General features: G+C 56.7%; 8 protein-coding genes across 8 annotated transcripts; 5 read left to right on the top strand and 3 right to left on the bottom strand.

Annotated features, from left to right (window-relative positions):
• BCV69DRAFT_281007 (hypothetical protein) lies at window positions 1-2,689 on the top strand. Its single transcript, XM_025491821.1, has 2 exons — window positions 1-837; window positions 961-2,689. Exons 1-2 carry the CDS (start codon window positions 204-206, stop codon window positions 2,457-2,459), a joined length of 2,133 nt encoding a protein of 710 aa, XP_025350555.1. The 5' UTR covers window positions 1-203; the 3' UTR covers window positions 2,460-2,689.
• A 271-nt stretch (window positions 2,690-2,960) lies between these two features.
• Window positions 2,961-5,111, top strand: BCV69DRAFT_281008 (GPP34-domain-containing protein). The gene is made up of 3 exons (XM_025491822.1): window positions 2,961-3,867; window positions 3,970-4,739; window positions 4,836-5,111. Exons 1-3 carry the CDS (start codon window positions 3,249-3,251, stop codon window positions 4,839-4,841), a joined length of 1,395 nt encoding a protein of 464 aa, XP_025350556.1. The 5' UTR covers window positions 2,961-3,248; the 3' UTR covers window positions 4,842-5,111.
• Window positions 5,112-5,128: 17 nt separating this feature from the next.
• On the bottom strand, window positions 5,129-7,473 carry BCV69DRAFT_310857 (hypothetical protein). The gene is made up of 3 exons (XM_025494821.1): window positions 6,875-7,473; window positions 6,513-6,791; window positions 5,129-6,437 (listed from the first exon to the last, which is right to left on the bottom strand). Exons 1-3 carry the CDS (start codon window positions 7,379-7,381, stop codon window positions 5,175-5,177), a joined length of 2,049 nt encoding a protein of 682 aa, XP_025350557.1. The 5' UTR covers window positions 7,382-7,473; the 3' UTR covers window positions 5,129-5,174.
• Window positions 7,474-9,037: 1,564 nt separating this feature from the next.
• BCV69DRAFT_232794 (hypothetical protein) lies at window positions 9,038-9,301 on the top strand (the record flags this gene model as incomplete). Its single annotated transcript, XM_025489849.1, has 1 exon — window positions 9,038-9,301. A coding segment is annotated over one exon (264 nt), but the record flags the coding sequence as incomplete, so codon positions are not given.
• Window positions 9,302-14,468: 5,167 nt separating this feature from the next.
• BCV69DRAFT_236421 (hypothetical protein) lies at window positions 14,469-16,175 on the top strand (the record flags this gene model as incomplete). Its single annotated transcript, XM_025489921.1, has 3 exons — window positions 14,469-15,423; window positions 15,475-15,944; window positions 15,999-16,175. Coding segments are annotated over 3 exons (1,602 nt in total), but the record flags the coding sequence as incomplete, so codon positions are not given.
• A 1,517-nt stretch (window positions 16,176-17,692) lies between these two features.
• On the bottom strand, window positions 17,693-21,291 carry BCV69DRAFT_118239 (hypothetical protein). The gene has a single exon (XM_025489134.1). It carries the CDS (start codon window positions 21,214-21,216, stop codon window positions 17,704-17,706), a length of 3,513 nt encoding a protein of 1,170 aa, XP_025350560.1. The 5' UTR covers window positions 21,217-21,291; the 3' UTR covers window positions 17,693-17,703.
• A 409-nt stretch (window positions 21,292-21,700) lies between these two features.
• Window positions 21,701-22,474, top strand: BCV69DRAFT_281014 (hypothetical protein). Its single transcript, XM_025491823.1, has one exon. The coding sequence runs from the start codon at window positions 22,009-22,011 to the stop codon at window positions 22,279-22,281; it is 273 nt and encodes a 90-aa protein (XP_025350561.1). The 5' UTR covers window positions 21,701-22,008; the 3' UTR covers window positions 22,282-22,474.
• On the bottom strand, window positions 22,194-23,294 carry BCV69DRAFT_281016 (UPF0041-domain-containing protein). The gene is made up of 4 exons (XM_025491824.1): window positions 23,199-23,294; window positions 22,860-23,085; window positions 22,326-22,692; window positions 22,194-22,213 (listed from the first exon to the last, which is right to left on the bottom strand). The coding sequence occupies exons 1-3, from the start codon at window positions 23,272-23,274 to the stop codon at window positions 22,620-22,622; spliced, it is 375 nt and encodes a 124-aa protein (XP_025350562.1). The 5' UTR covers window positions 23,275-23,294; the 3' UTR covers window positions 22,194-22,213; window positions 22,326-22,619.
• Window positions 23,295-23,342: the final 48 nt, after the last annotated feature.

Raw genomic sequence — 23,342 nt, forward strand, 5'->3', positions numbered from 1 at the left:
GGTCAAGGAGTGACGGCGACTCCTCCCAATTGCTCCCAACGACCCAGCGCCAAGACCTCTTCCCCTCAAGGTCAGCCGTTAACCCCTCCATCCCGCACAAGTCACTGGCCCAATCACTCCAGCAGCGGCGCACCCCCGGCAAATCTCGCAAACTGTGACGTAACCACCGCAACAGTCAGCAGCCCACCTCCATCTCGAACAGCATGTCCGACTTCTCCTCCCTCCGCCCACCCAGTGGTGCCTCGCAGCCCCACTCCATGGGCACAGCTCCCATTGGTCGGTCTTCCAGTCCCATTGGTTCAGGCAACGCCTCTCGCTATTCCCTAGGTGGCATGTCAAATAAAGGCACCCCATCTGAACAGATGCTCCGCAAGGCACAGCAGCAACAGCAGCAGGAAAGCCAGTCGGCAGGCGTCTCCAACCACCGAAGTCCCAGCATGGGTACAATGAACGGAGGCGGCAGCGGTAACAGTGGTCTGTCTTCAGCAGCTGCCATCTCCCGCTTCGGACCCCGGCCTAGCTCAGAGATGATCGGCATGCCTGGTATGAGACAGAGCACAAACGAGACCGATGCCATTGACAAGTGGTTCGAAGATCTACAGCACTACGAAGCTACCCTCGAGGAGATGGCAACTGCCTCTCTCGACCAGAATTTCAAGGAGGAATTGAGCGCAATCGAGCAGTGGTTCAGGGTACTGTCCGAGGCAGAGCGTACAGCTGCTCTGTACAGCCTGCTGCAGGAGTCCACCCAGGTCCAGATACGCTTCTTCATTACTGTGCTCCAGCAGATGGCTCGCAGCGATCCAATGAGCGCCTTGTTGAGTCCCAGCATGAACAGTGAGTGGTCGCCACGACCAGATTCGCTACCCAGCCCCGGCACCCCGTGGCTTCACCTGCTCACGACTCAGTCTCATCTTCCTTCTTTCTCATCTCTTCCCCTTACTGCTATGACTGAATTAGACTCCATGGCTGAGCAGATGGAAGCTAAGCTGGCTTCGCTCGGGCTGAAGTCGCCTGGTGGTCTGAAGTCTCCTGCTTCACCGGGTGCTCGAGGATTTGCCCGTCAGTCAGAAGCTTTCCTTTCACCACAGACTGCTCAGATGTACAGTCCAGGTGGCGAGGCTGCTGCTACTCTGGCCGCACAGCGAGCCAAGCTGAAGGCCAACCGGGTCAGCGCGCCTGGCACCTTTACCGGCGATCAGAGAAACTTCACCGGAGGCAATCTGGACCAGGTTAGGGAGCAACGTGGTGGTAGTCCCAATCCACTTGATGACAGTGGCCGCAATCTCCCGGGCTCTGAGTCGAGCATGGGGCGCCCCAAATCCATCGATGGACTGTCCCAGGCAAACAATGCCGTCAGCACGCCTCGTCGAGCTGGGCCGCTGGACAATGAGCTGAGTCCGATCCCGAACTCGGGCAACTGGTCCAGTATGGTCAATACTCCCCTCAACAATCTCTTCGACGACAATCAGACCGCCAATATCAACCTTGACGCTACCTCCAGCCAGCTGGCCTCGCTTGCTGAGCAGGCCAATGCCACCAATCGCATCCTGCTTGAGCAAGATGTGGCAAAGTATCAGCGCAGAAAGAGCGGTCAACCCGGTTACGATCAGCAGCAAGGCTCGCCCAACTTGGGCTCCGGAGGCTGGGGTGGTTCTGGAACCTCGAATGACTTCCTGCGTCAAGCTATGGCTGCCTCGCCGGGCGCATCTGGATATGCCAACTTCTCAAACATGTCACCCAACTCTTTTGCGGGATTGCAGAGTCCTTCGGGTGGTTTCGGCAATGGCGCCAATATGCAGATGATGAATGCCATGGCCACGATGGGCGGCCTCAATCATGCCAATGCAGCACAATTCTTGGCCATGCAGCAGCAGATTATGCACAACCAGCAGCAGATTGCGGCCATGGCTCAGGCTGCCCATCAGGGAGGTGGATCTCACTCCAGCCGTTCTCGAGGCGCCGGGCTTGGTGGTCTGGCAAGCGGAGCGAACATCGGCATTGGAGGTAGGCGAAGCCCCGCCGCTGGCGGTGGGATCAACAATCGGGCTGTGGCAGGTGGTACATCCTCGACGACTTCGAAATCTGCAGCCTCGCAGAGCGGAGGAGGAGGAGGCGAGGAAGAAGTGCCTGACATGTCCCTCCTTTCGGACATTCCCGCCTGGCTGCGTCACCTACGCCTGCACAAGTACACGCCCAACTTTGAATCGTCCAATTGGAAGGAAATGGTCGTGCTCACCGACTCGGACCTTGAGGCCAAGGGAGTAGCGGCTCTCGGAGCGAGAAGGAAGCTGCTCAAGACTTTCAAGCTTGTGAGGGAAAAGTATGGGATCAAGGGGGCGGATGATGCAGAAGTTGCTGGGGATGGAGCGGCTGGGGCCAGTATCGAAGAGGGAGAGGAGAAGAAGGCGGCGGCGGCGGCGGGAGAGGAAGGGGACAGTGCTACCAAGGAGGAGTAGAGAGAAAAGAGGCTCCAACTACTACTGCACATCAACTCTCCACCTGCGTCTCCTCTTCCCTTTTCTCGCGGCTCTTGAGGCCCAGTCAGTCGCCTGCGACACCAAAATTACGCGTGGCACACTGTTCCCCACCTCTCTGTTTCCCTTTCTGTATGTCCCGCCATTGTTCTTATCTACCATTTATTTACGCTTTTCAACAACAGATCAGATATGAAATTTCAAGCCCGAGCAAAAGTAATGCTGTGATCTGTGATACGTTAGTGGGGGACTGCCATCTGTAGTCGAAGAGTAATCGGTGTGAGTCGTGTGAGATCGTCTCTCTTGTTGGGAGGCACGCGCCATTGCACACACCAGCAGCAGCTGCCTCTGTCCCGTGGCGCTTGGCGCATGGCGCAAGGTGCCGAGGCGTGTGCGTGTGTGTGTGCGTGTGTGACTGCCGAGGGAGCGGGGTTGTCTGTGGAAGGAGAGACACAGCGAGGTGAGAGCATCGACAGCCAAATAGAAGCAACAGCTATTCACACACGACGTCTCTACCTCTTCTCGTATTCGCACTTTGACCTTGATCACGACAACTCGTCGGAACCTGAGCTCCGATTCACGCAGTAGCAGGACATCCTCCATCCCAGATCTGACTGCTAGTCGACGCTTACAGGCCAGCGGTGATCTGCTTCATCATAGCAAACGGCTTCCACTCTCCCTTGGACAACATCTGCCTCTCAGTATCACCTTAACACCATAGACCCTTCACTTTCCACCGACCCTCTTCTGCTTCTCTAGCGAGTTCCAAGCATGGCGCAGCCGGGTCCCTCTTCAGGTCTCTCACAACGTCGCAGAGGCGGTGCAGGTGGTTCCACTAGTGCAGCCTCTCCCTACGCCAGCAACGGAGACGACTATTCTGATCTTGCTGGTGGTCGATCCTCTCCTGCTCCCGCTAGTGGCTCAGGTCTCAAACATCGAACTGCTACCAATTCACCAGCTGGGTTAAGAAACGCGACTGGAGGAGCTAGCAGTACCCTTAGTGGTGCAGCAGATGGAGCTGGTCACTCTCACCGCATCGCCTACGACCCTCGCGATCTCAAGGACGAAGATGAGGAGTCTCTCCACCCCCGTCTGACTTTGATGGAAGAAATCCTCCTCCTGGGTCTCAAAGACCGGCAAGGCTACCTGAGCTTCTGGAACGACTCCATCTCCTACTCTCTCCGTGGTTGCATCATCCTTGAGCTTGTAATGAGGAGGAGATTGGGAGTTGTGAAAGATCCGAGGAGGGGAACGATGGAGGTTAGCGAGCGGTTGTTGGAGGTGGTGAGCGCAAAGATGACCGGAGAGGTATTGCTGGATGAGGCCTTGAAGTTGATCAAGAGCAGTGAGGAGAAGAGGAGCATCGTGGAGTGGATTGATCTGCTGAGTGGTGAGTCGCTGAGAGCACAACTAGGCAGGACGGTCTCAGTCTGGCAGTATTGGTCGAGGTCTGATTTCAGTTGCCTCTTTTTGTATTTTGACCATCCTTCAGGAGAGACGTGGAACCTCTCCAAGATTGGCTACCAGCTCAAGCAAGTGCGGGAGCGTCTAGCCAAAGGTCTAGTAGACAAGGGCATTCTGCGTACCGAGAAGCGCAACTTTCTCCTTTTTGACATGGCCACTCATCCAGTCGCAGACGCTACAGCCAAAAAGGAGACGCTACGTCGTGTAGAGGCCCTCTCCTGCGGGTCTTCATCACGCCTGCCTCCACGCATCTATCAAGAGGGCGAATCGATAGCCTATCCTGCCACTCGCGCTCTCCTCCTCGTCTGTAGCGCCTTTGCTGCAAATGTCCTAGACAACGCTCTCTTGCACCTCACCTACGAGGCTCGTGAAGCTACCTTTCAGAAGATTGAAGATTGGTTAGAGGTCTTTGGACAGTGGCCAATGGCACCCAAGCATGGCGGAATCTCCGGTGGAGCAGGACCTGCTATACCCGTCTCCTTCTCCAGCGCGGACGGTGCAGGGGGCAGTGCCGCCTCATCAACCAGACGGACTCGTCGCGCTGGAGCGGGCGGTGGGCCACGCATCGCCGAAGGTAGTGTTCTTCCCGATCCAGCCGATGCGCTTGGAGCAGGTGGTGGTGGTGGTGGTCATCCAGGTCCTCTTGGAGCTGCAAACATGATTGTTGATCCAGAAAAGATTGGAGTGGCTACCAATGAATTGGTGAGAGCAATGCGTATTGAAGCTGCAGGAGCACCAGAGGGGACTTACGAGGCAGTTGCGGGTGTACTGGCTGTACTCGGAAGGATGGACAGTCTGGTGAGTTTTGCTTGGACAATTGTAGAGGAGCACAAGGCGATGGGCCGCAGAGTTTTACTGACATTTGCTGCACCCTCTTTTTCGAATCACTGACAGCTATGAGCCGCTCAGGTATAACTTCAGGTGGGCAGAGGGACAGCAAAGAAGAGGAAGAGGGGTGACAGGGGGGGATGAAGCCTCAAGCTTGAGAGGAGCCCCGATCAGAAGTGTCCCTGCGGTCCAGCTACAACAAAGGACAAGGCAGAAGGGGGAAATTTACAACAATGCATATAGTGTCTCATCTCATCTCATCTCATCCATCGCCGTCCAACTCAACGTGCAGACGCTCATCAGCGTACCAGCGTACCAGTGCTATCTTCCAACCTTCCTTCCCTCCCACCCTGACCCCTCCTTCGTCCCTTGCCTCTCCTCTCCTCTCCTCCCATCCCCCCACCTTCACCCACCTCTAGAAGCCCACTGCACCACTTCCGACCCCAATGTACCCCTCTTGCCCCGCTCCCTTGCCACTGCCAAGACCACTTGAGGCTCGATGATGGAGCGGACCCGGAGGTACTCTTTTCTCACACTGCTTGCACCAGCGCCGGTGCGGAGGGAGCTGGCTATGAGGGGAGCGGCAGTCGCAGTTGCAGCTGCACTTCTCGTTGTTGTTGTTGTTGATGATGATGCGCTTTTACAAGAGGTGCCCATAGCAGTTCCAGTGGTGGTAGTGGTGGCAATCGTGGTAGGTCCATACGCAAGGGTGGAGAGAAAGGCATCGGGTAGAAACAGGTCCAAGGCCAGGAGTTGGTCAAAGGCCATTAGGGCTCGTTTCCTATCTTCCCACTCTCCGCCACGGACCTCCTCTCCTTCTCCTTCTCCCACTGCCGCTTTTGCTCGTTTTGCGACACCTCTCCGAGCGACTCCTTCACTAGGCAGCACAGAGTCCTCGTTGCCCTCGTCCATGTTCAATCCCATACCGCCCGTGCCCGCTCCTTCTCTGTTCCGTCTGCTCTTGCGGGAGAATCGTGCCACCTCGTCAAAGCACACTTCGAAATTGAAGACGGTCCGATCCCTGGTCTGGAGATGCTTGGCTGCGATGAGGAGGAGAAAGGGGAGTGTAGGTAGGTCGTACAGACTGCTCAGGGTAGCGTCATTTTGCTGAGCTGCATAGGAGAGGATGAAAGGGTGTGCTGAGAGAGGCTCGGGTGGTGAGGAAGGGAGAGCGGCGATGGGAGGATAGAGAACCGTGAAGAGGTGGTGCACGTCTTTGCTTTGGTCGGTGATACGGCCCAGCAGGGAGGTGAAATCGCGATCTTCCAAGAGGGAAGCTGTGTTTCCTTGCCAGGTATTCTCCAGCGCCTTGTTCTCGGGAGGAGCGCAGAGCAATGCTTTTCTCACCACCTCCCTCCACTCATCCTCGCTAGCAGGTGGATAGCACTGCACAATGCGGTGCGAGAAGCGCGACTTGACCCTCTTCTCCAACAGATCCGTCGTATCCACCCTTCGAGTCATTCCAACGATGGCAAGACCAGGTCTGTAGGTACCCGACTGGACTGCGTCCAGAAGACAGTAAAGAAGGGCCTGCCTCGGCCTGGCGGTGAGCAGATCGAAGGAGTCGAGGGAAATGATAAGGGGTTTGGCAGAGCTGCCAGAGGCCGACGTCGAGGATGCTGAGGCGAGGAGGGCAAGGATAGAGCTCGTGGTGTTTGATAGCGATGACTGGAAGTCATGCAGAAGGAAACCTTCTCAGCATCACACCCCCGAACACACTGGCCTCGCATACACTGTACTCACGAGAACCGCATTTCCCAGCGCTTCTCTCCTCACTGCTTCTTCCTCCTCATCCAGTGCTTCCAGCTCTTCCTCCTCCCCTTCTCCCTCCTCGTCTCGGTCCTCCTCTTCATCCAAATTCAGCCTAGTCTCCGCATCGTGGAGATTGAAGGCGCCAGACTGGATCAGCTGACGAGCCAGCTCCCTCATGGCGGCTCGGTCAGTGGTGCATTGTCTCGCTGAGACGTAGACGTGGTGGTACGAGGTCCGGGGACCCAGGGAGGAGAGCGTCGCATTAAAGATCTATTGCGAAAATGGACGATCATGTCAGACATTGCAAGGAGAGAGGAAGCGATCTTTGGTCACCTATGAAGAGCCTTACTCACTGCGCTCTTTCCACTGCCCTTGGCTCCCACGAGGAGAATGCTGTTGCTCTCTCCGCGCCGTACAGTGGCATGAAGAGTCTGACGGAGCACAGCGGCTTGCTCATCTAGACCTACGAGATCCTCGGGAGAGGTAACCTGGCCAGAAAGGCGATTCAAGATGGCCTCTCTGCGTCCCAGCAGACCTTGTGAGGGTGAGGAGGCGGGCGGGGCTGCTGCCTCTGTAGCCGCGATACCACCTGTGCCCTCATCTTGTCCATTCATGGCGTCGCCTATCTGCGCCTCTCCCGCGGGTGACCCAGCACTGTCAGTACCGCCGAGCAGATCAAGCTCATCATCGCTACCAATGACTACCTCTTCCGTCTGCCGCTTCTGGCTGACAGTCCGCTGTGTAGTGGAGGGTGTTGCCCCGCCTCGGGCCGCCGTCTTCAAGCGCTTTGGTGTAGAGGCCGGAGGCGGCGAAGAGGATTGGTTGGGCGAAGCTCTGCCTCTCTTACGAGGCGTAGGCATCACACTAGTGCTCCGAATGTGTGTGTGTGAAGTCAGGCAGAGTGAAGGGCAAGAGACCCTGGGGGTGGAGAGGGAAGATGCGGCGATGGTACCGGAGCGGAGCTTGTGAGACCGAGGCGCGGGGAAGCGAGGTTCGGAAGCGAGCTTTTTTTTGGCCGAGGTGGGTGGGCGTGGGACACTTTGCCCTTGTCGGCGTTGGGCGCCTGGGGTGCCGCCTGCACCGCCTGTGCCTGTCTCTGTGCCATGCTTGACCTCTGTGATGCAAAGTGTACCTTCGCCCAACGCCTACGCTTCGGACGCCTTACCGCTTCCCCGGTCCCAAGTTCCCACCCTCTTCTGCCCTTTCACCCGATCATCTGCCACGAGTCTGCTCGTCTGCTCGTCTGCTCCGAAAAGGATTGGCCTCTGAGGGACCTGCGCGCCAAAGTATACTTCTGCCACCTCTTTTACGCGACGATGCTGACGCTCTCAATTCGGGCCGCTGGTGGCGTCGGCTGGCTGGATCTGAATCTAAGTTTGCTAGAGTCACATTGGTGTCGGCGATTGATGAAAGGGTACACTACGACGCTGCTGCAGCCAGCTGCGTGCGGAGAAGAGTGGAGCAAGGGTAGCAGAGGATCGGCGACCGCCAACCTTGAAGCAGCCACAATTTGCGTCGTGTGCCAATATGACGGGCTGCTGACCCCTTTGCCGAGGCCGGAGCAAGACCGAGGACGCGCAGCCTATCCGGGAATTTGGGTCCCTTTGCTGTCTGTCGTCACCGCAAAGGCAAAGCAAGGCAGGCCAAACAGTGGGTGCCCGGAGAGCCGTGGCTGATAATGAAAATCACCCGCACGGGAAGGGAAGGGGTTTCGCAGGACCAGGCAGACGGACAGAGGCGCGCAATGACGGCCCTCACTCTCCCCCTCCGCTTCTAGTCCTGGTCTCGCGGGACAGACTGAGACAAGAGGGGCGTCAATGGCCACCCATGTCTCTGACTCTACCTTCTAGCCTAGCCAGCCGTACAGGCCGCATCTTCAACGCGCCATTCAGGTCCTCCTTCCATCAGCACTGCGCTCCCATTGGCCAATCGCTCCTGAGCTCCTCTTCTCTCTAATCGTACATCCTAACGCCAGCTTCTCTGGTCCTAGCTCTCTCACTTTCACTCTCATAGGACAAGCTGCGTACCATTAATAGATCACGGCATTGCATCGACGTACCCGGTCTGGTTCAAGATTTCCACCACTGGCATCGCATACCACATCTACGCTCAAGAGTCCTCTGGCCACGCTGCATACTCTATCGCAGTGATTCATGATCATTGCTCTCCATTAGAGGTCTCCACCACACATCATCGCCATCGTTATGGCCACCTCTCCCACTCATATCCTCCCTCGGGTCACCGCATTCCCTATCCTTCCCGAGGGTCATCTTCTATACAAGGTATCCGACGCCCTTAGTCTACCGCCAAAAGAACGTCATGGTAGTCCCTTGATTGGCCAATATGCACCAGAGATCGTTCTCAAGGATCAGCTGGATCGCGATTGCGTGAGTAGTCGATGCTGTAGCATAGCGGGATCTTGTCCGCCACTGCGTGTCCCTTCTAATCATCTGCTCATGTCTATCCGCTTGCCTTATGCCTATTGCTCACAGTCTCTTCATGCCACAATAGCCCTCGGCCGGCCGATTATTCTCTACTTCTTTCCGCTGGCGGGCTCACCCCACTGCACCATTCAGGGGTGCAGCTTCCGCGATGCCCTCATGGACTCGGCCACTTTCGTGGAGCAAGATGCAATCGTGATTGGTGTCTCGCAGGACTCGCCAGACATGCTCAAGAGGTTTGTCAACAAGCATGATCTCAACTTCATTGTTCTGAGTGACGAGAAGAGGGAGGCATTTGACATCTTTGGCATCAATACCAAATTGTTTGGACTTCTCAATAGTGAGTTTGGCCGAACATTGTCGACAGCATATACGCGCTGCGCTGTTGCCCAGTCACTCATAACGGTCTTTCCATATTGTCTCGTGTGCAGGCCGGGCTACTTTCATTATCGATCCCAGCGGTATTGTCCGGGGAATGTGTGAAGGAGTGCTAGCGTGAGTATACAGCTGGACATTGCGAAGCTGATCCCTCGATGTGTACCTGCACAGATCTGACCTCGACGTCTCCACTTTCTACGTCGCCCTGCTCATTAGCGCTCGAGGACATATGGCCTTTGCGGAAAAGTGGCTCCGGCGCATTGAAGATGAGATGTGGCATCGGCCAAAGAACGCCATCAGCGCAGTGATGGTCTCTTCTCTCTCCGACGGCGCCGCGCCTGCTCCTCAATGGGCGCAAGGCTGGAACGTAGATAGGGCCCAGGAGAAGCGAGCCAATGGCAACAGCGACGCCGCTGCAGGAAGCTCTGCTCGAGGTGTTTCAGGGAAGCGTTCGCTACGCAAAGGTCTATTCAAGCGAAGTGGTACGCCTGCGCCACTTCCACCCACTTATCAGAATTTTGACTCGGGAGTTCAAGACTATGGCGAGGTGGAAGACCCGTTAGCCAGTGGGGCAGGAATGACGCGTCCTGGGAGCTGGGAAGGGCCCAGCACACGCAGGGTGACAGGACAGAGCCCGACCAGCATGGCACGGAACGCCAGTTCTGGTTCAACTTCACCATCTCGTCTCAACGGCGAGAGGATTGGCTCGCACAGTCGAACAGGCAGCAGTGGATCGCAGAATCTAGATGGCGTGGCTCGCAAACATGCCGGCAGCGAGGAGGACGATGAGACTTTTGTGCCCATTCCGATGCCCAAGTCACAAAGCACAGACAAGAAGGCGACGAAGAGCTCAAAGGATCGTCTGTCTGGCGTAGTAAAGGGTGGTGTCCTCCCTCCCATTGGTTCCTCACTCTCTCGCACTGGCTCACAGACGCAGTCTCGAGCGGTAGTGCCACCTCCAACTTTGGCAGAGGTGGATGAGGATCGGGAGACGGAAGCGGTTGTCAGACGCATTGCCAATGGAGCCGTGGACATTACTCCTCGGGCGGTGCCTCTGCAATCCGCGGCTCCGACTTCGCCCTCGAACCTGTCCTTCTCCATGGCTGGCCCTATACCTCAAGCGCCGAAGAGGACAACCTCCCGGATACAGCATCAGGCTCCGATCCTGGCGCAACTTTCGCCTGGCCGGATCCCAGCGAAGAGCAGCACTGACACTGTACTGGAGTCCACAAGAGGTCTTCCTCCTCCCAAATACTCCTCTCTCAATCCCTCTACTACCTTTGATGCGACACGAGGACCCAACGGCGTCTACTCACACAATCTGGCTCCGCGACCGCCCGCGACCCGGATTGCTCCTGTGAGAAGTCAGCCGCAGGAGACTACGAAGCGACACGTCGTCACTCCTGGTGGTCGGGACGATGAAGACTCTTCAGAGGGAGAGCTGACAGAGGGAGAAGGATTGGACGATGATGATCCCCTCTCTGAAGCGGTACAAGTGCAGGCTGCTCACCGCATGACTCTGCATTCGCAACCCGTTTCGCCAATCAAGAACGTCGACTTGGCCGCCATGCGGCACTCGCGATCGCGATCCTTGTCCAAGCTGGGTCTCTCTGGGGATCACTCCATGACAACACCAGCTTCACCATCCTCTTTCGCTGGTTCACATGGCTCTGGAGGTGGACGCAGCAATCCTTCTTACTCCACTGGTGCTAGCCTCCGCAGTCAAGGCCCCGCGCCAGCCCTTTCCCCTGGCATGTTGAACGCAGAAGGTCGGGAATTGAGCTCAGATGCAGGCAGCAGCAGTCTTGCCAGCACCAGTGCGAGCGATCTTCAGCGGTTGGACATGGAGCGTAGAGGATCAGAGAGGACAGACGCTTCCTCGCATTTTGGTGCCGAGGAGGCGCGAAGGGAAGGCCAACGTAGAGCCAGCGGAGCAAGCATGGCCAGCTCCTCGAGCCAGAATAGCGCTGGAACCTTTGGAGAAGCATCCTGAGTACCGATCTTTTTAAGGTCGACCCTGCAAGTGCAGACTGGAAGCGCGGTATTGGGAGAGCCCTGACCTGCCTACTAACCGCAACGCTCGTGCAAATGCGCGAAGGTCTCCTCGTCTGATGGAGACTTCGATGTCAATGTCCCACTACATGTATATTATCAGTCCAAACTCTTCGCAAACTTTAATATTGCCCTTGCAGCCATGCCCTTCCCTGCCCTCTATCTCTGCCATCTGCTTGGCTTTCCTCTGACCCTTGGCTCGTGCGACACTTGTACTTGCTCCCTTGCTCCCTTGCTCTCACTTTTCTCCCACCCCTCCCCTCCTCCTGCTCAACTCCGCAGAACCCCTCTCGAGCTTGCACAGAGTCAAAGTGGAGTGAGTCATTGGTACCCAATCTGCATGGCGGCTGTGGCATCGGCTGTCAAAGAGCAAGAGCAAGAGCAAGAGCAAGGCGGAGCATGGCCGAGGCGGAGTAGAGCTGAGTGAGCAGGCACAGAGGAGACACGACAAGACACGACACGACACGACACGACACGTCGGGTCGGACGTGGGAAGTGTGAAGGTCCTTCTGGCTATCAAAGCTCATGTAGCAGGGTACGTGAGGGCGCGTCGGTAGGATGCTTGCTGAGTGCGAGCGGGGATTAGAAGCGGGGGCGGGAGCGGAAGAGGCAGAGCAAGAGATGGTTGATGTATACAGGGCACCCTACCGTGTACCGTGGACCGTGTGCCCTCCTCGCGCCTGTCAGCTCGCTTGAGGGAGAGTCGGCACGCGGTACAGAGCAGCCGCACTCCATGTGATTGATCTGCACTCGCTAATTCGACCACACGCCGTCGAGCGGTACAGAGGCAGATTGAGGTTGCAAGTCACCGCTGAGCACCTCGGCAGGGACGGTCGTCATAATGTCGCCAAGTTGCTGCAGTGCGACAGCGTAAGGGTCAGGGTGTGACGGCGGGCGGGGAAAGGGATAAGACTGCAGAGAGACCCTTTGGAGTTTTGTACCATGCAATTCGAGGCGTGATAGTGCGTGTCAGCCGGCACGACGTCTGCTGGCCATCCTAGCTGTCTTTCTTTGAGGCTGAGGCATGTCGCCCGTGAGAAACGAGGGTAAGGCTCTCACCCCCCTCCACTGTCCTTGGATGCCAATCTCCCCGACTGGACAGACAGGCGAAGCAGGCTTGGTGGCACGTCGGAGGAATTCTGCCCTTGGCCGACGACGTGGGGCGGCTGCTGCAGTGCCTTGGCGCGTCTCGGGTTGCCTGACCCTTTGAGTGCGCGCGCAGCCCTTGGCGCCGTGCGCCACTCCTCTGGCCTTGGTGCCGCGCCTCCGCCGCGAGCTGCCGGGACCCTTTGAGCCTTGCCTCGTTCGCCGGCAAGCCCTTTGCTCGCTCCCAGGCAACCAACCGCCCGCCCCCCGGCGCACCCTTACGGATTTCCATCGCAACCTCCTCCTGCCTACGCTCCCCCACCCCACCACCACCAACCCAACCACTCTTGGACCATCGACGTACCGCTACCACTCTAGCTAAGTCGCCGTCCTTTTACCACGTACACATCTCTATCGCTCGAAGCGAACCAAGAGATTTGATCATCCACACACATACACAAACATCTCTACACACGGCTGGAAATCTTTCCCCAGCTTCTGCAGGTCGTAACGACCCTTTTCGTCCCGTTGACGGCGTAGATCTCTCGTCGCCGTTGACACCGACGCACTTCAGTGCACAAGGTCAAAGGACTCTTCCAACTACACCACATCGTCTACAAGGCTGCCGATATCGCTCAGCCGTTTCTTGACGATTCATCGACGCAATCTCGATCTAACGTCAATTGTCTGCACTTGTTGCTGCTGACACTCGAGAAGGCAAAACACCTTCGACACACACACACACACCCAAGTTCATACCAAAGGCTGCCGATATCGCTCAGCCGAATCTCCACCTAGTCACATCGCTCTGTGACGACCAAACAATCTCGACACACACTCGTGTTGAGATCTTCTCTTCTTTGAACACTTCGACCTCACGGATACACGCACACACGCCTGTCCGAGTCTTTTGCGACTGTTGAGGATCTTTGATATCGAGTTATTCTCACACTCGAATCGATACTTCTCCCCGTTCGACAAGCCTCTGCTGTCCGATTGCGCTACAGCATCAAGGAGGTCGTCTTTACCACCCACTTTACACCGACGGAAAGGTCTATTCACCTACCGTAATATTACGACACACATCACCAACCCATCATCAACTTTACAGAGCACGATGACTTACAACTACAGTGACTTTGATCTGTCTGCGTTCATCAACTCGCCAATGCAGACCGAGCCTGCTCCCATTGCTGGCGCCCGTCAACAGAGGGCCACTGTTGGGAACTTTGACACCAAGTCAGCCATGTACAGTGGCACCAACGATATGTACAGTACTGGAAGCGACTTTGGCACGACTGCACCCAGCCCAGCGACCAACTGGTCTACTCCTCAGCAGCAGTCCTCCCATATCTCACACGGTCAGATCTTGGCACCTCAAGTAGCCCCGGCCAAGAGTAGTCTACCACTAGACGCACACACCCAGGCACTATCCATCCATGGAGAGTCAGAGTCGGGCATCGAGGTGCCGAACCGAAATGAGATCGAATACTGTTCGCGTATCGCTGCACACCACGCTTCTCAATTGCACATGGCCGTGCCGGTGCCACCCGCATCCACGCCTGACGGACGGTCGTGGGGACAAAGCCGAGAGAACAATCCCACATTCTCGTTGCAACGACAATTGGGGCGCAAGGCTATCGAACCACCGCAGGCTCCGCGCCTTTCACTCCAGGAGCGACGTCGAAACACACGTCGTGCGTTGAACCAACAGAGTCAGCAAGCGCAGGCTGACAAGACTGCCAAGCATGGTGATATTGCGGCTGCCCAACCCGGTAGCTCCGGCATCAACACCAGCGGTCGTTCTGCCAAGCGTGCCATGACGACGTCCAGTGGTCACATCCATGGACCGGAGTCGACGGCATCGCACCGGGCGCCCGCCCTCAACAAGCGTCCTCCCTTGCATCCTCAGATGAGCGGTGTAGGCTCTGTGCTATCCGACTACTTCCCGCACGACACCCCAGCTCCATCCGTTGTGCAGAACGATGTCGTCAGTCAGCCAAAGCAGGCCCCAAGTGCTGGTGCCGCTTCTCGTCAAGCTTACTCCACTACTGGCTTCGATATGCTCGGTGCTCTGGCACGAGTCGTGCTGCGGCCTAACCCTCGCATCTTGCTCGGCCCCGTCGATCTGTCGGCTTCGTTCACCATCTGCGACGCTCGACACCCAGAGCAGCCCATTGTGTACTGCAGTGACACCTTTTGCGAGCTGACTGGCTACTCTAGAGACGAGATCCTTGGTCGCAATTGTCGCTTCTTGCAGTCGCCGACGGGTCGCGTTCGCTCCGGCTCGGAGCGCTACCACACCGACAATGCCGCCGTCCTGCATCTGAAGCAGCACTCTCGTGCTATGCAAGAGTGCCAAGCCAGCTTGATCAACTACCGCAAGGACGGAACACCTTTCATCAATCTCGTCACGGTTGTGCCTATTCCGTGGGGCAACAGCACCGAGCCCGTGTACCTGGTCGGCTTCCAGGTCGACCTCGTCGAGCAACCGAGTGCTGTCCTTCAACGAGCTGCCAACGGCACATACGTCGTCAACTATAGCACCGGCAGCGGTGCACCGACCATGCCGAACAGGACCATGGACAGTGTCACGCCTGCACCAACCCGCGACTACGAGCAAGAGGCAGCTGCACGGGAGATCTCGGTCGGCAAGGAGTTGGCTGAGATCATCGGTGGCAACGGAGGGGGCAAGGAGGATCCGACTCAGTGGGCACGCATCCTGCTGCAGCACTCTCAAGATCTCATTCACGTACTGAGTCTAAAGGGCACCTTCCTCTACGTCTCTCCATCGGTAGAGCGTCTGCTCGGCTGGAAGCCAGAAGAGCTCATGGGCAAGTCTATCAGCGATTTCTGCCATCCATCGGACGTTGTGCCGGTGTTCCGTGAACTCAAGGATTCGACCAGCAATGCAAGCATTAATGCAGCTGCCAAGCGATCCTTCCGTGCCGACGGCAACACCAACCGTGCCACCAAGGGTGGCGTCGGCCAGGGAGGGCCCGAGGTCAATCTGCTCATGAGGATGAGGCACAAGAACGACAACTTTGTCTGGATCGAATCGAAGGGCAAGCTGCACCTCGAGCAAGGCAAGGGTCGAAAGGTCGTCATTTCATCTGCACGATCGCGACCCGTCTACAACTTGCCTTGGGAGCCGGTCAAGGCTACCGTCAACTCCGATGAGCCCGCCTTCTGGGCCAAGGTATCCAACGATGGTCTGGTACTATCTGCTACCGAAGGTGTTGAGGCTGTTGTCGATGGCACGGACTCGTCTCGCTTGTACGGCAAACATCTGCACCAGATGGTCAACAAAGAGGCGATGCCTGCTCTTCTCGAGGCCCTTCGAGGTGTGCAAGTTGCTACTGTTGTTCATCAGATGTTCAATGCCGTCGACGAGCCGGTCTGGGTCAAGTCGACGATGTATCCCTCGGCTGTGATGCCGGGAACTCACATCATCCCGACAGTGTTTGTGCACATTGCACTGATCACGCCCGGTAGTCACGTCCTGGAGTCGTCAAAGAAGAATACGATGGAGGCCAAAGAGCTGGCCAGTATGGGCGTCGATGCTACTGCCGATGCTGGCGGTGTGCCTGGCTCGTCCGTCTTTGGCGAACTTGCAACGCACCGATCTTCCAGTCACATCTTTGAGCTGCACTCGCTGAAGCACGCCAATCGCCGCCTGCGAGAAGATGTCAGATCGGCTCAGAGGCGCGTTTGCGCACGTCAGGGCTTCGAGGCGACGGAGGGTATGGCTCTTCCCAAGGATCAAACTTTGGAGGCACACCATGTTACTGCGCCGCTCAAGGAGGGCTTTGTCAAGGCATTCGACGAGCAGCAAAAGGAAGAAGGCGAGAAGGCCAAGAACGCCAGCAGCAGCAGATCACACGCCCCTGCTTCTCTCCGAGCGCAGCCAGCTCAGAAGCTCCAGAGGCCCCTCCTGGCTCCACCTCGTCCCTCGACTACGTCCTCTTCCTCTTCCCGCGGCAACTCCAGCAGTGCAGGCGAAGGCGGCGTCTCGAGTGGCAACAGCGGTGGCTTCTCCAAAGATACGAGGGCTACCTCGGGAGGCAATTCTTCAGAAGAAACTGCAGCAACATCCCTCCCTTCGTCTTCCGGGGATTCGAGCGATGCGAGCGATCCAGATCTTGCAAAGAGCGCGGCGGAAAAGAAGGCACAGATGGTATCGGCGTCGTAGTCCAGCCAGCTTTTTTAAGGTTCCTCGGTCGTCATTCACTTCGTCGCCTCTCTCTCTCAGTACCTTTATAGTCGTTACTTCACTACCAGTCCTAGCAGATTCAGATTCAACTTCCTTTATATTGTCCAATTTCGGTTATCCCCACCACTACCACCACTACTCTGCGTCTCCTCCCCTCTCCTCCTTCCTCTTGACGATTGCAGCGACGCACGCACGCACGCACGCACTATAATAATCTCTTTATCTTCCTCCCTCTCCCCCTCTCTCTCTTCCTTTGTTTCTTTGTTTGTTCCTCTGTTTGTATCTCCCATTGTAGTAGCAGTAGCAGACCTAGCTAGGGGTCTGCCCCGCTCGCTTGGCCCTTTTGGTTCTGTTTTTGTTTGGGCCTTATTTGTCACGAAAAACACACGATTACTTTCTTCCCTCTTTGGTCCCCTTACCCTTACCCTTTTCCTTTTGGTTTTTGGTTTTTTTGGGTGTTTGGACGTTTCTAGTCTTGATCTTTTGTCTTTGTCTTTCTCTTGTCGGTATACCTCCTCCTTCCCTTTTTTGAAATTTCTGAGGTCTCGGAGGTCTCGAGGTCTCGTTGCAATACCACTCTTTTGTATCCTTTACTCTTTGCTCTTCGCAGGCTGCTGTTCGCTCTTCGCTCTTCGCTCTTCGCTCTTCGTTGTGCGCTTTTGTTTGTCTAAACTGGCCTGGACTGGCCTGGCCTGGCTTGTTCGGATTGTAGACTGTACGCTTGTGTGTGTGTGTGTGTGTGTGTGTGTGTGTGTGCCAAGGGATGGTGCTTGTGCTTGTGCTTGTGCATGTGATCGTCTTGAGTTGGGGGGATCAGACAAGTGAGGAGAGACGAGCGCAAGTGGTGTGGGGTGGTAAATGGTCATTGGACAGTCAAGAAGATAGAGAAAAGGATAGAGTACGTAACGCTCCGGGTGTGTGCAAGTGTAGCGACCTACAGGAGTTGGCCTCGCCTCGTCTCGCCTCTGAGCCTCTTCCACTCCCTCCCTGAAGCGACCTAGGAACGAGCAATCTAGCGCTCCTCCTCTCCCATCAACCAACCCATACCCCTCGTACCCAATGCAGCCCAACCCCCTCCACCACCTCCTCCTCCTCCTGCGGCTGTATATCCCGTAGCAGCATCGTCGAAGAGCTGTGCGGCTGAGCGTGGGGGTGCATGGAACTGAGGCTCAGCGCCACCAGCATTCTGCCCGTGATGACCTTGGGAGTCTCCCATGGCTGTCCCATTCCCTGTCCCTCCTGCAAAAGAAGGAGTGGTCGGTCTGCTCCTTCCTTCACCAGCACCACCACCACCACCACTGCTACTGCCGCCGGCAGTAGAGGATAGGAATCCGGTCAGACGAGAGCCATATGCTCCGTAACCCTCACCGAGCTGCCCAGCTAAGGAGGAGAGGGCGTTTCCTACCCCAGAGGTGCCGAGGGAGAGACTGCCTGTGCCGGCTCCGCCTGCTCCGGTTGCGGATGCTGACGCTGACGAGGCTGTGAAGGAAGAGGAGGAAGAGCGAGGAGCACTCTGCCCTGCTCCTTCCATCGCAGAAGGAGAGGGAGCGTGAGTGCTGCCGAGCCTCAATGGCCAGTGGGATCGATTGACAGCTGCTGCTGCCAAGCTGAAAACGCCTGATCCCAGCCCTAGGCCCGAAGAGCCGTATGCTCTGTGCGCAGCTGGATTGTTGTTCGTCGACAAAGACCCAGAAGAGGAGGGTTGGGACCGACGTGGCTGCTGGTGCTCATGTCCACCTCCGCTACCAGATCTGGACATCGGGATGCTTTCCCCGCTCCCACTGGCGGGAGGAGGGAGGGATCTCCATCGCTTCAGCAAGTCTGCCACACGCTCCTCGGGAGCGTACGCCATCCCCTCAGCAAGCCATCGTCGCATCGCCGCAGCGTCCGTGCAGCTCGGGTGCTTAGACAGGAGAAAGAGGGTAGTCCAGACTGTTTCCTGCCCTCGCTTTGCTTCTGCCTGTGCTACTGTAAGGGCCGGAGAGCCGGTGTTAGAGGTCGTTTGAGCGACTTGAGGGTTGGCGCTGAGACGGCGAGAGCGCTTGAGGAGCTCGCGGAAGCTTTGCAGCATCGAATCGACGTACTGAGTCGTCAAGGCGAGGTCGCCATTGGAGATGGCTGCCTCGGCGAGGAGGGCAAGGACTCTCACCTTGACCATCGATCGGCTGGGTACCGGCTCCACCTCAGATTCGCCACCGTCGATCCGGGCGCTACCTGCTTCGGCCGAGTGCTTGGCGTCGCCCAGCATTCCACTGCCCGACCCTTGAACCAGACCCCAGGCCGTGTCCAGCACGTCATCCTCCCGTTTCCAAGCCGTGTCATTTGTAGACCCCAGCCAATGGCGAATGATATCAACCTTATCCGCCGCAAGTCTGATTTCCACTGGCGACATGAGGAGTGAAGGGTGCAAGGACGACGAGAGAGGATGACTGAGCTGCATGAGCCGTAGTACGGCTTTGAAAAAGGCTTGCGAGCCAGTCATATTTGCCGAAGAGGTGGCATTCGAGGAGAGCGAGAGAATATTTCGGACGGTGCGCAAGTCGGAGACCGCGGGTCGACCACCTTGAACGCGATCGAAGAGCTCGCGAGCAGAGTCAATAAGGACACCATCGAGCTGGGGGCCCGGCAAGCTTGGTAGTCGGCCTACGAGAAGGGAGTATGCAGCGTCGGAGTGGCTGCTCAAGAGAGCGCCGTGGAGAAGCTCTCCTACCACATCTGTTTGCTCGAGAGCGTCGAGAAGTTTATCGTCGGAGATCTGGTCCAACAGGTCGTCACTGAGGTTCAGCCAGCTGGAAGCATCATCAAACCCGGCTTTGCTGACGCTTGCGATGAGCTTCTTGGCAAGGGCAGTCTGGACCCTCTTCTTGCCAGCAGCTAGTAGAATGACAGAGGGCGGCAGCTCCTTGAGAGCCTCTGCAAGCGGACCCTCCTTGGAGACACATAGCAGGTATGCCTTGCATCGAACCGCGAGATTCGACCCTGACGGTTCCGACTGTCCAACATCCTCAAGAGATCGATAAACACCCTCGGCCGAAGGCAAGATTGGCGTCTCAGGGATGCTGACACTACCGCTCTCCTCTAGACGAGGGAAGACCTGAGCGATCGAGAGTGCCATTACGACGAGAGTTGATGCTGCAAGCTTGTCGATCACCGAAGCTAGCAGAGAGCACTTGTGCCCGCTCTTGCTGGCCAGGATCATACTGATTAGTATCCGCTGGACTTTCACGGAATCCCCACCCGTTGCTTGTGTCAAAAAGAGGCTCAGATGTTCTGGAGAAAGATTCGCTGAGGCGTAGGCCTCGAAGAGGACCTCACGCGCTACGTCAGATACAGGGCGTCCAGTGCCAGTGGAAATGACGTCCAGCATTTTCAACAAGTCGACCGAGTCTGCGCTCCTCAATGAACCCAGTACCTGGCGTACAGGGTCTGCCAGAAGCTCTCGTATTCTTGCACCTCCAGTTACATGGGTTGCTTTGCTGTGGCCTTCTTCGCTCAGCCCCCCTAGCTGCTGCAAAGTGTCCTTCAGGGCAGTCTGCTCTGTGGCAGGCATCGTGGAGAAAGCCTTGAGACCAGCATCAGCGAGAGCAGCGGAGGTACTCGTTGCTTGAAAAGTACTCGTCAGCAGTCGGCCGAGCGAGAGGTACCATTCCGCAATTTCGAGCCCATTCATTGGGTCTGACCTGCCTACAGGCGATTGCCTCTTCGCTTCACTCCTCTCTCCGTCTGCGTAGAGATCGATCCACATGCCGGTCTCCATTCCTTGTTCAGATGGCAAAGGGAGCAGCTGACTTGAGGCTAGGGCACGCACCACTCCAGCGTCATCACCTGCAATGGCACTGTGCACCAGCCCGCTCTTGATGACCTCCAGACGGTGCGGCCAGACGTGAGCCAAGAAGAGATTCGTCGAGAGATTGCGGAGCCAAATCGCTAGTCTATCAGGGTATGGCGCTATCAGAGAGGCCAATAGTTCCGGCTTGGAGAGGGCCGAGATGAGAGACGAGAGCAAAATGGCAGGAGCTGCAGTGGGCATTGGAGAAGGCGTGGCCTTAGAGTCGAACCAAGCCGCCTCTTCGTCCTCTTCCTCCTCATCGTCCCCGCCATTGTCTGGCCATATAGATTCGGATGTCTCCTGTGCACGAGCTACCATGCCCGTCTTCTGCCATGCTTCGAAGGAGCTCTGTATTATGTGAAGCTGGGAGGGGATAGCCATCGATGCCTGCTGCGCTTGGGCAGACGAGCTGCTGGCCATACTATTGCGAAGATTTCCTGAGGCTCGCAGGCCGACTGCAAGTAAAGCCGACACTGCATCTATACTGGAGATTCTTGTTGCAAGCTGTACATCAGTAAGTGTGTGGAGGACTGCCATCGACACCCAAAGGTTGAGGTCGAGGTCATGAGCAGTGGTGACCTCTGTAGAGAGGAGCGCCTCGAGGGTATCGTGGAGGAGACTTGGCGTGACATTGTCAGCTCTGAGAAAGGCGACTTGTAGCTCTGCTACATCTGGAGGAGGCGAAGGGTCCGCCATCGCTCCTAATGAAATCTGAGAGAGACAATGCAATGGCAAGGTGGTAGAGAATGTGACTTGGTGTGGGTGGTGGTGTTGGTCTCTTGGCTGCAAGCAGATGCGCCCCACGTCACTTTGGCTCGTCTCCACTCGCTCCGCCCGCGACACTGGCAGCAATCAACCGTACGCATCCCATTCTACCCATTCCAACCCTACCCCGTACTTCAACCACCTCGGAGCTCCTCAGTCTGTGGAACAGCCATCCAAGATGCCTCCTTCGTCATCCTCCTCATCCCTCTCCCACTCCTACACCACCCTCCTCTCCACGCTGCATGAGCGCTCCTCTCTCCTCTCCACACCAAGCGCGACCATCCCTCCCAGTCTGAACCGCACTCTCAAGAAACAAATTGATACGTTTGCCAGAGCAATTGTGGATGGGAGTGCTAGTGGGAGAATTGTGGACTTGGGAGATGCGAGGATGAAGTGGGATAGGATAGAGGAGGCGCTACAGGGGGATGAGGAGGGGAGAAAGGTGCTGCTCGCGGTTAGGGATAGGTGGGTAGGTGGGGCTGGCTAGCTAGTTCATTTCGGCTTGCACAGCAGCTTGACATTGCCTTGTCTTTCGTCTCCTCTCTATTCAGTCATCCGGTTCTGCGGTTCGAGGAACAAGAGCCAGACATATTGCCCCTTAGTACTTCCCACCACGCCCCCAGCTCCTCCTCGCACCTCTCCTCAGAGCCCTATCGCGACGTGTCTCCCTCCCCCTCTTCACCAAAGCAAGATCACGCAGAGCTCTTCGAATCTCAACAACGCATGTTCGCCTCGCAGGACAATCAGCTGGACACGCTCACACTGTCCATTGGCAGACAGAGGGATCTCAGTCTGAGGATGAATGAGGAACTGGAGTTGCAGGGAGAGCTATTGGAGGAATTGGATGGGGATGTGGAGCGGACGGGATTGAGACTAGGAAGGGCAAGTGGACAATTGGAGAGGGTGAGGAGGGGAGTGAACGAGCATGGTGAGTGGGCCGGTGGGGGGAGAAGACGCAAAGGTGGACAAGCTGCCGTCGAGTGGCCACGAGCATAAGCCTGACTGGCCAACCTTTCTCCAACTCTCTCTTCCCCTCACAGCCTCCCTCTGCTCTCTATTCATGCTCATTGTTCTCCTCGTCACTTTGATCATCCTATTCAAGTGATCAGTAGACTTTTTCGCTCGTCGACATGTACTATAGTCGGATGCTGAGATATCCCGTGCTTTCCATGTAATCTTACTTGTACGCCTGCCACTCCCGCGTCACGACTCGGATCAGGCTCAAGCTAGGTGGAGATTCGCTAGCATCACACCGTCCATTCGAGTGAGACAAGTCTGTAATTGCTACAGTCAGTGGCGCATGGACAGATAAGCGACTGTAGACTCTACGACGATCAGGGCTTGGTCTGGGCCTTTTCTTGTTCGAGCATGGCCGACACGCCCTCCTTGCCTGCCTTTGAACGGTAGCTGTAAGAGAAGAGAAGATGCCAATGGAGAAAACAGAGGTCAGCGCTCGTCCAAATCGCTGCTGCTGTGACCGTTGAGTATCCAAGCAGAGGCGCCGTGCCAACCCTTGCCGCCTCAGGACATCCCACCCACAATCTCCCATCGCGCAGGAGGGCAGCAATACTCACTCCCAAATCCTATACAGCTGCATCAGTCCCGTCGTGCCGACAAAGAAGTTGACAGCAGCCAAGGAGTAGTTGACAGGTGTGATCACCAGGGAGTATCGTACCCAGATCATTCCCGTGGCGGACAGGGCGACATTCTGCGACATGGAGAGCTTCTCGGCTGGTCGGGAGAGGTCCTTTAGAGAGGCTGCTACTAGACACCATTTCATCAGAGGGGCCCAGAAGAAGACTGATAGTACATAGGAAGGGAGAAGAGGGATTGGGTCAGTCGGTACAATCTCGCTGCGATCTGTTCCAGCAAAAGCTGCAGTGAGCGGGGGGTGGGGAGAGAGGGCTCCTCACCTGTCCTGGGTCCTGCCGGGTGGTTCATGAAGGCTCTGAAGCGGGAGCCGCTGGATGCGCCGGCTGCCGATGCCATCTTGGTCGGTGTGTGATGAGCGAAGTAAAGCAGGTGACAGAAGTGTTTGTCCGTGTATCTACCGAGTC

This window comes from Pseudomicrostroma glucosiphilum (assembly GCF_003144135.1).
Source record: "Pseudomicrostroma glucosiphilum strain MCA 4718 unplaced genomic scaffold BCV69scaffold_2, whole genome shotgun sequence".
NCBI lineage: Eukaryota > Fungi > Basidiomycota > Exobasidiomycetes > Microstromatales > Microstromataceae > Microstroma > Microstroma glucosiphilum.

Excerpts from the sequence above, each read along its gene's own strand:
- BCV69DRAFT_281007 (XM_025491821.1), top strand. The coding sequence starts at position 204 with ATGTCCGACTTCTCCTCCCTCCGCCCACCCAGTGGTGCCTCGCAGCCC. Across the intron at positions 838-960 it reads GTTGAGTCCCAGCATGAACA|ACTCCATGGCTGAGCAGATG; the intron begins GTGAGTGGTCGC and ends TGACTGAATTAG.
- BCV69DRAFT_281008 (XM_025491822.1), top strand. The coding sequence starts at position 3,249 with ATGGCGCAGCCGGGTCCCTCTTCAGGTCTCTCACAACGTCGCAGAGGC. Across the intron at positions 3,868-3,969 it reads GTGGATTGATCTGCTGAGTG|GAGAGACGTGGAACCTCTCC; the intron begins GTGAGTCGCTGA and ends ACCATCCTTCAG.
- BCV69DRAFT_310857 (XM_025494821.1), bottom strand. The coding sequence starts at position 7,381 with ATGCCTACGCCTCGTAAGAGAGGCAGAGCTTCGCCCAACCAATCCTCT. Across the intron at positions 6,792-6,874 it reads AGGGCAGTGGAAAGAGCGCA|ATCTTTAATGCGACGCTCTC; the intron begins GTGAGTAAGGCT and ends TTTTCGCAATAG. Across the intron at positions 6,438-6,512 it reads CGCTGGGAAATGCGGTTCTC|TCATCGCTATCAAACACCAC; the intron begins GTGAGTACAGTG and ends CATGACTTCCAG.
- BCV69DRAFT_118239 (XM_025489134.1), bottom strand. The coding sequence starts at position 21,216 with ATGGCGGACCCTTCGCCTCCTCCAGATGTAGCAGAGCTACAAGTCGCC.
- BCV69DRAFT_281014 (XM_025491823.1), top strand. The coding sequence starts at position 22,009 with ATGTTCGCCTCGCAGGACAATCAGCTGGACACGCTCACACTGTCCATT.
- BCV69DRAFT_281016 (XM_025491824.1), bottom strand. The coding sequence starts at position 23,274 with ATGGCATCGGCAGCCGGCGCATCCAGCGGCTCCCGCTTCAGAGCCTTC. Across the intron at positions 23,086-23,198 it reads CCCGGCAGGACCCAGGACAG|TCTTCTTCTGGGCCCCTCTG; the intron begins GTGAGGAGCCCT and ends ATGTACTATCAG. Across the intron at positions 22,693-22,859 it reads CAGCTGTATAGGATTTGGGA|CTACCGTTCAAAGGCAGGCA; the intron begins GTGAGTATTGCT and ends CTTCTCTTACAG.